The following is a 13,592-nucleotide window of genomic DNA, read 5'->3' on the forward strand; positions in this document are numbered from 1 at the left end:
TAGTTCCCCAACCAGGGAAGGAACCCGGGCCCTGGCAGTGAAAGTGCTGAGACCTCACCCCTGGACCAAAGTCAGGGAATTCCCAAGACTTTGTTTTCTTTCCCTCACGTGTGAATCCAATCAATAGGCTCAGGACCAATGAACACTCATTGAACCTAAAGATTTGATGCTTTCAGCATCCTGATGATTTTCATCTTAGTTTCAAAATTATATTAAGTTTGTGAAAACTTTTGTTTTTTATTACTAATACTTGCACTTTTAATTTCCTGGTTTTGCTCATTTTTTGCATCAATAAACACAACAACATATTCAAACAATTGCACCAACATGTCATATGGCACAGGTCAAATGGAATGCGGATGCTTTAAGAATGGAATTGTTGGCTGGTGGTTTGTGTCACCTTATAACAGCTCAACATGTTTGCCAATATACGTGCAAAATCCAAATCTGGCGAAGGAAAATCAATTTAGGGATGTTAAAGTCCAATGTAATATGATGATGGCAATGGCTCGAGAGGCAAAGACCACTGAGGCTGGCACATGTTTCTGGGTTCAGGTCATGATCTGTTTGTCGAAAGCACAATTTGTTACCATGAACTTGGAGACAGGTAGCCTTCCCTTTAATAGAAGACCCATTCCAAGAGAGCTGGCTATAAAGCAACCATTTATAAAATGTCATAGTTTTTAAAAAATTCACTTTAAAATTAAGATGGTCTTCAAAGGAAAATGGACTACTTTGAAAAGTTTTGGTGATGGGCCAGGTCTATGTCATGCTGGATTGCGGGGAGAGAGATTTGAGAGTGCTTTTCATAATTGCTGTTCCTTCCTGTAGCAGAAGCTTCAAAGGAGGTGATTCTTAAGGGGACTTGTGGTGAGTTCTGCTGTGCACCCTGCTTAAGAAGTTACAGGGGACAGCAGATACTCAAGGCTGCTTCCTCACTGTGGCCTGGACCCCTCCCTTCTTTTGTTCCCCTGGAGAGTGTCTTGCATCATAGCTGATAACTCTCACTAACATCTCTAATTCTTTTATCCCTCATTTCTTTGACGTCTCCTGTGATTGTGGTTAGTTAGGTCGAGTTGGAGTTCTTCATTCTCCTCACAATTAGGGTTTATGTGATCTTGGTATCCTCCTTACTTTGTTGGCTAGATTCTAGAAGCTGGAGAAGACACATGTGACGTTGAGCGGCATGAGTGGCAATGAAACATCAAGAGAGTCCTGATGGAGACTTTCACATAATAATGGGATGGCTTTGTATATAGAAGCAACCACTGGGCCCAGAGACGGAGTACCATCACCAGAGAGCGCTTCATAAGGACAAAACACAGAATTCCTTCCTTCCCCTCTTGTGGTAATGCCCCCTACTTTTTTTTTTATAAATTTATTTATTTGTTTGTTTATTTATGGCTGTGTTGAGTCTTCGTTTCTGTGCGAGGGCTTTCTCTAGTTGCGGCGAGCGGGGGCCACTCTTCATCGCAGTGTACGGGCCTCTCACTGTCGCGGCCTCTCCTGTTGCAGAGCACAGGCTCCAGACGCGCAGGCTCAGTAGTTGTGGCTCACGGGCTTAGTTGCTCCGCGGCATGTGGGATCTACCAGGGCTTGAACCCGTGTCCCTTGCATTGGCAGGCAGATTTCCAACCACTGCGCCACCAGGGAAGCCCGCCCCCTACTTTTAAATTCTGGGATGTGAGTTGTTTTAGTGACGGGGGCTTGCTAAATTGACAAGGGATGGCAGCTGTCATAATGTCAAGTGGTGTTTGGATCATATGAACATTTGTGAATTTTTTTTCTATTTCCATCCCCTATGCCTGTCATGCCAGTAGGCATGTGAGGTCAAATCATACCTTCTCAGCTTCTACAGGTCAGCCTGGCTACCACTGTCCCTACATAATTCTGGGGACTCCAAGGAGGTTCCAGAGACCAAGGAGAGTCCAGTATTATGGTCCTGGCCAGACTGGGATTTCACCCTTGACCTTCTTCTCATCCTTACGCTTCTCCAGACCATAAAGATTTCTCCTACTCGGAACACCTCAACTGTATGCTTGCCAACCTCATTAGTCCCAAGGCCTCAAGTCCTTAGATTAGGTGGTTCCAGGAACTCCTGCCTACCTTCTCTCCCCCAGACCCCTGGACATTTGTCATAGCTGACAGAGCCAGACGCCATGTCATATTCCTTCCACCAGTGGGAATGGGCAATTAACATGTGCAGTGCTGCCCGTTGAAAGCACCTGCCCTCGAGAGTTCTAGAAGATAAACTCTTGCCCAGCTTTATCAATCCTGGAATCTCACATTTTAGTAAAGTTCATTGACTTCAAAGGAGGTGTGAAAAATTGTTCAGGCCCACTCGGAAATCCATTATAAGTGGTTCTGGCATTTACAAAACTTTTTTATTTTCCTGACTATGAGAGTAATACATGCTCATTGCAAAGAATTAAGAAAATACAGAAAGGTACTCATGGAAAGAAGCAAAAGCTCCCAGAATCTTCTCTCTCAAAAATAATCATTATTAGCATTTAACGTGCCGCACTTTTTTTTTTTCCTGTGCACAACTATTTATAAGATTAGGTGGTACGTTATATACAATTCTGCATCTTGCTCTTTTCATTTTATACAACCAGAGCTTTTCCCTATGTCATTATCTAGTTTTCAAAAACGCCATCTTAATGACTACATGATATTTCATTGTCTGGTTGTATCAGAATTTACGTAGCCAGTTCTCTATTTGCGGGCGTCTAGGCGGTTTCCTATTTTTCATGATTATAAATGGTGCTGTGGCAAATATTCTCGTCCAGGAAATCTTTATCTGGGTTTCTCATAATGGCCTTAGAAGAAATTCTCCGAAAGGAAATTATGGAGTCCCAGCTCTGCTGTTTGGTACCTCTCTCTTTACAAATGCCCTGGGGAAGTGAGTGACTCCTGTCACCCCCTGAACTGGTGGCCTTTGCTGTTGCCTCTGAGGCCTAGACAGGAGGACCTTTTATTCATGTCGGAGAGAGATGCAAAGGGGGCCCCTGCAGCCTCCCCAGGCTACTTACCTGAACCCACTCCATGCAAAGCAGAGTTCCCCCTGCAGGAACCATTTCATAATTAACTTAGAGGCTAAAGCATATTTAATTAGCCATGAAAACCCTCCCAGCCATCTGCCTCTGTTTTTATTTTGAGGAAAATGGCAGATCTTTTTTTCCCTTGCACTCTCTTTTTGGGGATGGAGCTCATTTCCAGCATCTTGGTTCTTTTTTTTAACGTCTTTATTGGAGTATAATTGCTTTACAATGGTGTGTTAGTTTCTGCTTTATCTGAATCAGCTATACATATACATGTATCCCCATATCTCCTCCCTCCCACCCTCCCTATCCCACCCCCTAGGTGTACACAAAACACGGAGCTTATCTCCCTCTGCTATGCGGCTGCTTCCCACTAGCTCTCTAGTTTACATTTGGTAGTGTATATATGTCCATGCCACTCTCTCACTTCGTCCCAGCTTACCCTTCCCCCTCCCCGTGTCCTCAAGTCCATTCTCTACATCTGCGTCTTTATTCCTGTCCTGCCCCTACGTTCTTGAGAACCATTTTTTTTTTTTTTTAGATTCCATATATATGTGTTAGCATACGGTGTTTGTTTTTCTCTTTCTGACTTACTACACCCTGTATGACAGACTCTAGGTCCATCCACCTCGCTACAAATAACTCAATTTCGTTTCTTTTTATGGCTGAGTAATATTCTATTGTATATGTGTAGCATCTTGGTTCCTGTATGGAGCAGAGCCCCTGCTCGCTGTGGTGCACCAGAGTGGCAGAGCTAGGGGCTTAGCCTGAAGTGGCAGTCAGGGTCAGAGGTCACGCAGGCCTCTGCGTGCAGGAAGTCACCTTAAAGGAAAAGACCAACACCCTCATTTCTCAGGTGAGGAAACGGAGGCCAGGAGAGGCTCAGGGTGAGTCCGAGGACGCTGGGTCTGAGGCCCTACTTCTTTGCTCCTTTGTTGTGCCCTCCAGGGAAGGGGTATGGCTTTGCTTTCAGCTGCACTCCAAGGCCAGAGGATTTAAATGGAATCCTAAGGGCTATAATGGCCCACAGTGTCGGAGCACTTTAAAATGTGCAAGTTGCATTCCCAGATCGCATCTTGCTGGACACTCACCCCAGCCCCAGAGCACTCAAGGGAGACTCAGGAGGTCACGTGACTTGCCTGTAGCCACACAGCTTGTGAGTGAGTCTGGAGACTGAGATGGAAACATTAAGTGCTTTGATCTGAATTGCTAATATGTCAAAATGCCTTTCATTTCCATGGTATTCCTTAGAAGGCCCTGACCAGGAGCTCACGGAGGAAGGGTCCAACGGAACGTTAGTCCAGTTACTTCTCGTGACATCACCTCCTCCAGGAAGCCTTACTGGAGTCACCCCCCTACCCAACTGAGTTGGGAGAGAGGACTGATTCTCTGCCCCTTTGTCACCTCACATGTACCTCAGTATTACAGCCTAAAGCTCTCAACTTCCTATTGTCCCCAGTTCTAGCAAAGAGCCTGGCTTACACTAATACATCAATAAATGAAATTGAATTCAATGAGACTGAAAGTGGACATAGGAGTGATTGCTTCAGTAGTTTCCCCTCCTCCTTCCCCTTCACTTTGGCAGGGGGTCATCTGTGATCCTTCTGGGGGGTGAGCATCATGTATGCATGGGGATGGTCCCTGAGGGCTGCCGTATGGACCCACTCATGCTGCCAGGCTGGCCGTGTGCCCCAGATCCTGGAACTGTCAGCAGAGATGGGGATCTAGTCCACAGACTCCAGCCAGGTAGGGGGTACTGGGGACATCCACCACCAGGTAGCCTTGTGCTTTTTGGGCAAATCATTTCCATCCTCTGAGACTCGTTTTCTCCTTTATCAGGCGAGGCAATTAGCGTGGACCCTTTCATCCCCGATGTTCCATGTCCTGTGACTCTATTTATCATGACCCCTGGGAGAGTCCAGGAGTGACAGGATGAGGGCCAGGACAGAAAGATGGAGAAGTCAATTCCAGCAAGAGGTCGAACGGAGCGCTGGACCCGATAACCTAGCAAAAAGGGCATCCTGCATATCAAAGTTCTGAGCCAAAGAGGAAAGTGCAAACCTTCGAAGAGTTCCTGGATCTAGTTCAATGTTCCTGCCAGGCTGAAAATCTCTCTCCTTTTTTTTTTTCCTGTGGTACGCGGGCCCCTCACTGCTGTGACCTCTCCGGTTGCGGAGCACAGGCTCCGGACGCGCAGGCCCAGCGGCCATGGCTCACAGGCCCAGCCGCTCCGTGGCACGTGGGATCCTCCCGGACCGGGGCACGAGCCCGTGTCCCCTGCATCGGCAGGCGGACTCTCAACCACTGCGCCACCAGGGAAGCCCCTCTCTCCTTTTAAGATGTAAAAGATTTGCTCCCTGAGACTATCTTCAATCATATTCTATCCCTCTCCAGCCACTACAGGCAACACTGAAGAAGGGGGAGTCTGTGGTGATGAATTAGGAATCCGTAGATATTCCTCCAGAGCTGCCTGTTAAACTCAAAGCACGTTTTGGCTCCGATAAAATCAGATCAACCAAGAAAATCCCTCAGTGGCAGCGCACTGGGGCACCCCCAACCCAGAGCCTCACTGCTGTCTCCCCAGCGTTACGCGCCTCGGTGCCTCCACACCCCCTGGGCCTGGGCCAGCTCGTCGCTGAAATACAGCGAAAGGACAGTGGAGAACTTATATTTTTTTCCTCTCAAGGGATGACCCACAGAATAGAAAAATAAATCAATGGAGGAAGATGAAAGTAAAATGCAGCTTCCTTCAGGGAACATTAGGGTGAGAGAAATAGAAAACGTTTCCATTGATTGCTTTTAAAAATCAAGAATGGGGAGCATGTAACTCTAGTCGGTAAATACAACCAGTAATAGAAATACACTTCAGTTATCTACTGTGGTCAGTTATTGAGAGAGGCTGAAGACAGAGGAGGAGAAAGAGGTTCAAGGAATGGGGAAGGGGGAGAGAAGCAGACTCAGAAACAGGTTACTAGAAATAAGAAAAATATTGAAACCCAGAGAGAGGCAGAGAGAGAGAGAGAGAGAATGCGAGCAACAGATTCAAAGAAACACAAAAATGCAGACATAAAAAGAGAAGCGTGTATACACAATGCACACGCACAGGCACTCAATGTGAAGAGAGACAGAGGTGGAGAAGCCAAAGCAAGAGAGAGAGACACCTAAAGAGAGATATGAGAGGAGATGGCAAAATGAGCTCATCAAGGAGAACATCTATTTAAAATAAACAGGGCCATCTACAGTTGGTTATTTTTTTTTTTTAAAGAGACAAACATTACCAGAATTACTTCTTTTTTTTCAGAATTCCTTTGTAATGTGTTTTCATTCCTATCTAACTTTGAGAAGCACCGTACACTCTTTCAAACCCATTTTCCTCACGTGCCACAGCAGGAAACCCCTCGTTCATTGTTCTGGGAAGGAAGACATCAACCTCAGATGGTAGCCTTTTAAGATGATGCCACTGCTATGTTTTCACAGCGGCAGACCTAGGGGGTCTCACCTTTCACTGCAGCTAAACGGCCACATTCAGCTCAACCCTGCACACCCGTTGAAGTAAACCTTGTTTGCTCAGAGATCACTAATTCGGGATCGGGGATGATTCCAGCAGGGCCAGAGCTGCCCGTGCCACTCTGTCAGAGTTTGCCGATCAAATGAGTGAGGGAATAAGATGGCAGCAGATGTGCTGGGTGACGAGCACCAGGCACTCTGGCCACATTGTACTCAGCAACAGCCTCCCAAACCTGCCAGCCACTCTGATACCTCGCAGCCAGGAGCACCCTCTCCTTCCTCCCTGCCTCTGCCTGGTAAAATCTTCCTGTCCATCGCTCATCAGTCAGTTCATATGTACTGAGCATCTCCTCTGCGATCCGTTTCCAACACCCCTATACTCCCTGGGAGTTAATCGTTCCTTCCTCTGGGTTCTCATTAATAACATCGGTCGTTGCTATGCTGCAGGTTTGGCATACTCTGTTAGAGCAGACTTTCTCAACCTCGGAACTGTTATTTGGGGCTGGGGGCTGCTTTGTTGTAGGGCTGTCCTGTGCGTTGTAAGATGTTTAACAGCATCCCTCGCCTCTACCCACTAGATGTCAGTAGCCCAACCACGCCAGTTGTCACAACTGAAAATGTCTCCAGTCACTGCCAGATGTCCCCAGGGGGCAAAATTGCACCCAAAGATGCAGTATTAGAATGAGCTGTTTGGTTGTATCAGCCCTCAGAGAGGGTGCGTCCTCTGGACCCGCAGTGCTAGAATGGTGCCTGGCGTGGAGAAATCACCTGGATCCCATGGAGGAAGGATCCAGACCCTTGGACTGGGACCCTGGGCAGGCAGACGTTGAACTGGCCAGCTGTGCACATTGGTCATGCTAATCATTGCAATAGGAGCGTATTGGCACTTGAGGTCTGTAACCAAATCCACAGGTCTCTACTGAATGCTAACCTACTATGAGCTGTGGGGGACACATACAAGGAAAATAAAAGCTTCTACATTTAAGGCACATGCAATGATCTAGTTCATCAGAAAAAGCCTGTAGCCACGGGCTGCTGAGGTAGGAATATCAGGCAGCTTAGAATGAGGTTCTGAAGCAGTGCGGGTTCCTCTATAAGGGGTTAAGGACTTAGACCAGAGTGGTCTGCTACTCCTGTGGAGGGCGTAGGACACTATGTAGAACTCGACCTGGGCCTTTAAAGATGGGTAGGACTTGGATGAGGGCAGTGGGGTTGGGATAAGTGTGGCGTTGCCTCAGCAGGGAGCGTCCACCTCGTGGGGCAGACCTAGCCAGCCTGGCCCAAAAGTTGGTTCTTGATTCAGGGAGGTCAAGTGTCTCCAAGTATGTCCGGAACAGCTTTCATTGGGGTCACCTGGGATACTGGTCACAAATGCAGATTCCTGGTCTGCCAGGCTCAGTGAATCAGTTTCGCTGGGGTGGGCCCAGGACTCTGTATTTTTCACACACACACACGCCCCCCCCCCCAGATGATTCTGATGCTTGGTTAAGTTTGAGACCTACTTCCTTGAGGGGAGGGCCATTGAAGAGGCTTAGTAATAACCTTGGTCTTCCATTGTGTGCAGCCTATAGGGTTTATACAGTCTAACAGAGCATATGAGTAAACAGGAAGTAGAGCCAGGCTACCAGGGTTCAAATCCTGGTTCTGTCATTTCTAGCTGTGCAATCTTGGGCAGTTCACTTGAAACTTCTGTGCCTCAATCTTCTCTTCTATAAACTGGAATCAACAATGTCGCTGCCTCGTAAGGTCTTTGTGATGATTACATACATGTGTATTTGCTTGGCATGGTACCTGGCAGTTAGCAAATGCTCGCGTGGTAACTATTAGTCATCGTCATCATTATTTTAGCATTTGATGCTTGCTAAAGGTTTCAGAGGGCTGAAGCCACCTTTCTTTAAACTATGGTCTGTCGGGAATTCCCTGGAGGTCCAGTGGTCAGGACTCTGTGTTCTCACTGCCGAGGGTCTGGGTTCAATCCCTGGTCGGGGAGCTAAGATCCCACAAGCCTCTCGGTGCAGCCAGCAACAACAACAAAGTATGGTCTGTTACCCACAGCTCTCCTCTTCTCCCCTACCTTGCTCCTAGTTACTCCCAGATCTGAAGTTACACGGGCCCCTCCCTCCTCCGGTAGAAAGCTGAGCTCTGAGGCTTTCTGATGAGGTGAGAGGCAGCCTTGGGACACAAAAGAGTGTCCTGGTGGGGTCAGGTCCCTCCCAGTTTGCAGTGTGAGAGGAGACACTTCTTGCCTCCCCGGCTCTGGGGTGGATGGACATATTGGAGGCCCAGAACCTCCTCTTGTCATTGCCAGATGGCAGTGTCACTCCTTAGCAACTCTCACCCTGGGGGGTCCCAAGTCAGAGCAGAAAAGAAGGGAGGGCAGCAAACTGCTCCATTGTATGAAGAGCCATGGCCCCCGCCTTCCTATTTGTACTAACATGACACGGTGTCTAAGACCTGCACAATGTCCTCCTCTGAGCCTCACAAGAACCCTGAGAGGTGGGTGGGGAGGTCTTGCCCACCCCATTTAAAAAATAATGGCTTTGTTGGGCTAAAATTCACAGACTATGCGATTCACCATTTTGAAGTGTACAATCCAATGGTTTATATTCTATTCCCAGAGTTGTGCAGCTGTCACTACTGTATAATTTTAGAACATTCCATCACCCACCAAAAAAGCACATTTTCCTCACTCTTAGCCCCCAACCTTCCCCCAGCTCTTGGCAACCACTTATCTACTCTCTGTCTCTATGGATTTGCGTACTCTGGACATTTCATGTAAAGAGATTCATACAATATGTGATCTTTTGTGTCTGGCTTCTTTCACTTAGCATAATGTTTTCAAGGCTCGTCCATGTTGTAGCATGTAGGGAATTCCCTGGCGGTCCAGTGGTTAGGATTCCATACTTCCGCTGCAGGGGGCATGGGTTTGATCCCTGGTGGGGGAACTAAGATCCCACAAGCCTCGCGGTGCGGCCAAAAAAAAAAAAAAACCCAAACATATTGTAGTATGTATTAGTACTTCATTCCTTTTTCTGGCTAAATAATATTCCATTATATGGGTATACCACATTTTGTTTATTTATCAGTTGATGGACATTTGAATTGTTTCCATTTTTTGGCTATTATGAATAACACTGCTAATAAGCATTTGTGTACAAGTTTTTGTGTGATCATATGTTTTTATTTCTTTGGGTAGAGCCCTGGGAATACAGCTGCTGGGTCATATGGTAACTCTGTGTTTAAGCTTTTGAGCGATGGCCAGATGGTTTTCCAAAGTGGCTGCACCATTTCCCATTCAATGTGTATAGGGTTCCAGTTTCTCCATATTCTCACCAACATGTGTTATTACCTGTCTTTTTGATTATAGCCATCCTAGTGGGTGTAAATAGGCATCTCAGTGTAGACTGATCCCACTTTATAGATAAAGAAATCAAGGCTCAAAGAGGTGACGCAACCTGTCCAAGTACACTCAGACAGACAGAGGTGAAGCCAAAATTCAAACCAGACATGTCTCACTTCCAAATCCACATGTTTTTCTATTACATCAGGCAGCCCTCCAACTGGACAGCTTTGTCTGGGCCTGGCCCAGTCCCTAAGTCCAAGTGGTTCTTGGGATTCACACCTGTCACGGGACAGGGACACTCTGGCCACGAGCTGGTCGTTGTCTGCTCTCCTGGCCAGGCTACCAGCCAATGCTCATTGAACCCCTACTATGGGCCCAGCTCCAGAGATGTAAGTAGAATAAGAAAGGCATAATCCCTGCTTTCAAAACGGACGAATTCCTCAAGATGCTACGTCAAATAAAAGATGGAGTTTTTAGCTTCTAGATTTACAATGTGCCAGCAAAGGGCAAAAAGGTGGCCTGGACAACAGGCAGGAAAAGAAGAATGGAGAGACCCCTGGCAGGAGGCGTGGAGGATGATGGTCTGAGCCAGCTTAAGGAAGACTTGGTGCCAAGGCTGGGGGCATGGCCAGAAAGGAGAGGGCCAAGTTAGAGAGGTAGGTTGGACTGCTTTCCAGGATGGGGTTTCGCATGTAACTGAGGAGTGATTAAGAGGGAGAAATAAAGAAGAGAGTTGGAAGACGGAGGGGAGAAAGAGTGAGGGCTGGTCAGGTAACAATATCACATACATACCTTCCATTTAGTGGGCACTCCAGGGCTAGGTACTCTGTTGAGTGCTTTGCATATCCTACTAGGTAAATGTGAATATTCTTATTTTACAGATGAGGAAACCGAGGCTCAGAGAGGTTAAGTGCTCCAGCTAAGGCCACACAGCTGGTAAAAATCGTCTGACTTCAAACCCCGTTCTCTTAACCACTGAAACATCTACTGAGTGGATAACTGAGGGATCTGATGGGGGACATGCTGCCAGGGGTACTGGAAATGGCAACCTCGTTCAGCCTCCTTTCTAGAGGGCTGGTAGTTTTGGAAATAGAAATGCTGTGGAGCTGAGGGTTTTTCCTGTGATGGTTTCAGCCTGTTTGGGCTTTCACACTTCAGTTTATAGCCTCAGCCACGGAGGTTTGCTTATTTATTCTTTTTACAGGAAAAAAGCCAATGAATTTTCAATAAATTGGGCTTGAGTATTTGACCAGTGAATCAGAAAGGTTTCCAAGTCTTAGGGTGGTTGAGGGGGATAGAACATTCATCCCCATCTATCCCGAAGGAGGTGGTGCTGCGGAGAGTGGGAGGGCCTGGGGGTTCCGTCCGGGGCCGGCACAAGAGGGCTGAAGATCATCCCCACAGGCTCTCTGTGCGGGATCTCCAAGCTCTCTGGGCATCGCGTCTCTCAGGGGACAGCAGCTGGTGAAGGCGCTGCTAGTGGATAAAACATCTAGCTGCACGAGGATGGAGTAGCCCAGGGGCAGCAAAATTTTCCTGTAAAGGGCCAGATAACTTTAAGCTTTGCAGGATGTCTGTGGTCTCTGTTACATGTTCCTGTCCTCTTCCTTCCCCTGCCCCTGCCCCCTTTTCTTCTTCTCCTTCTCCTTTTTCCATAACCATTTAAAAATATAAAAACCATTCTTAGCTCATGGGCTTTACAAAAACAGACTGTGGGCCAGATTTGCCTGCAGGCCAGTTTGCCAGCCCCTGGTTGAGATATATCTCGGAAACTCGCTTGGATGCATTACTTAACTTCTTGGGGTTTCATATAATATATTTATTGAACACCTACTGCGTGCATACCAGAGAATGTTCACATTCATTGTAATGGAAAAAACATGACAATAAATCAAGAAGCTTAGTTCTAGTGGCTGTAGGGATGAGGTAGGAGGAACAGCAGTGGACCTGGAGAGAGCAGACCTGGGTACCTGACCTGCTTCAGTTCCCCTGGAGCCTGCAGAACCACATCTGTAAGATATGTTAAAAGTAATGTATTCTTTGAAGGATTAAAGAAGCTCGGGAGGAAAATAACTTTGAAAAGCACTATATAATAGGAGCTATATTTAGACAGTTGGAGATATACAAACCTATGCATAGTTGATTGACAGTATAAAGACTGTGTAAATCTGTGATATCAGAGATGTCACAGGTTAGGAGAGAAAAGAGATTGACTGAGATGCTGTCATATGGGACTTACTATTTTGGGTACTTTCACCCGTGTTAGCTTGTGTGTAATTTAGGCAGTATATCAATTAGGATTGGGTTTGGCTGCTTCCTATAAGAAACTGAAAATAATAGTGGCCTAAACAGGATAGAAGTATGTCTCTCTCTCTTTTAAAATGCATAGGTAGGCAGTCCAGAACTTGTAGTGTAGCCCCATAGTGTCAAGAACCCATACTTCTCCTTTTGCTCCATCATCCTTGCATATAGCTCCCGTTCCCCAAGGTCATCTCATGGTCCAAAATGGCTGCTAAGCTCCCTACCTTACATCTGCATTCCAGGCATGTTAAAGGATAAAGGAACAAAGAAGAACAGGGCTAAAGGACACACACCGGCAGACTTTTAAGGAAGTTTCTTAGAAGCTGGCTCTAAATACTGCTGTTTATATCTAATTGGCTATACCTAGCAGCAAAGGAGGCTATGAAAATCAGTCTTTATCCTGAGTGGCCATGTGCCCAGTTAAAACTAAGAGGTTTTGTTTTTAAATAAGAAGACAGCGGATACTGGCATAGGCAACTAGCTATGGCTACTGTAAGTAGCAAATTCAAAGAAAGGACAGGTATCTAGGTGGCCAGATCAGCGAGGGCTTCATCAGGGGAGCAAGACTGAACCTGGCCTTGAAGAAACTGATTGTATTTTAAGTGGTAGACATGAGTGGAATGGGCATTCCAGGCAGGGGAAAGAATATAAGCAAAGGGAAATGCACTCTGTGTGGGGGAAGATAGTGGGATATTAGTCTAACCTGGAGCACTCCTCTCGAGGAGGTTTGAGAATTAGTGCTGGAAAAGATAATATAAATAAACAGTAACCAGCGATCCTACCACCCTGGGTGAGGTATGGTCCTTGACCACTCTGTGACTCCCCAGAAGCTCCTCCCCTCGTCACTCACATAGCCTCCTCCTGCCAGGGCTGCCTCCCTGCCCCAGGAGACGGTCCTTGGGGCCTCTTGGGTGCGCCGTCTCAACACAGGTCCTGTCCATCCACCTCCCCCTGCATCCACCTGGTCCTCGGAGAAACTTGGCATCTTTGCCCCACTAAACCCAGCAGGTGGGGGTTGTTCCCTGCTCAATGGTCTCTTAATTGACACAGTCTGCTCCAGTTGGTCTCTTGACTTTAGACTTTTTCAGGGGCGAGTTGGGCCCTAGTCTCTATATTTTCTCAGCTCTGGCGAGGAGGGGAGGTCACAGGTCAAGTTTTTCCAAGATATCTTTGATTCCAGGTCCACAGTCGTGTCTGGCCAATGGAGTGCCCTCACTTGGCTTGGGGAGATGGAGACAGGTGGGTCCGTGGTTACCCCAGCTCTCACCATTAGCCGAGGAGTCTGAAAAAACCCACCTCCCTCCCATCACCTCCATCTCTAGCCTTCTCTTCCACATGGGCCGAAATGTATAAGGGGCAAGCATTGTAGAACCAGCATGGGGCCGGTCTTAACGAGTCCT

At 47.1% G+C, this 13,592-nt stretch overlaps 1 protein-coding gene across 2 annotated transcripts in view; it reads left to right on the forward strand.

Moving 5' to 3' along the window:
* The window catches only part of LOC307177146 (ADP-ribosylation factor 2), a 77,468-nt gene extending 64,081 nt beyond the window's left edge, over positions 1-13,387 (forward strand). The window contains exons 5-6 of one of the 2 annotated variants that reach the window (XR_013824991.1): positions 1,147-1,348; positions 13,373-13,387. Coding sequence is in view for 1 of the 2 variants with exons in the window: in XM_079903996.1 (XP_079760122.1) it covers positions 1,147-1,200 (54 nt within the window). In the remaining variant the exon portion in view is untranslated. Of the gene's footprint in view, positions 1-1,146; positions 1,812-13,372 lie in introns of those variants that run through there. The other variant, XM_079903996.1, reaches the window with a different exon arrangement.
* Positions 13,388-13,592: the final 205 nt, after the last annotated feature.

Source organism: Stenella coeruleoalba (genome assembly GCF_951394435.1).
Source record: "Stenella coeruleoalba genome assembly, chromosome: 19".
NCBI lineage: Eukaryota > Metazoa > Chordata > Mammalia > Artiodactyla > Delphinidae > Stenella > Stenella coeruleoalba.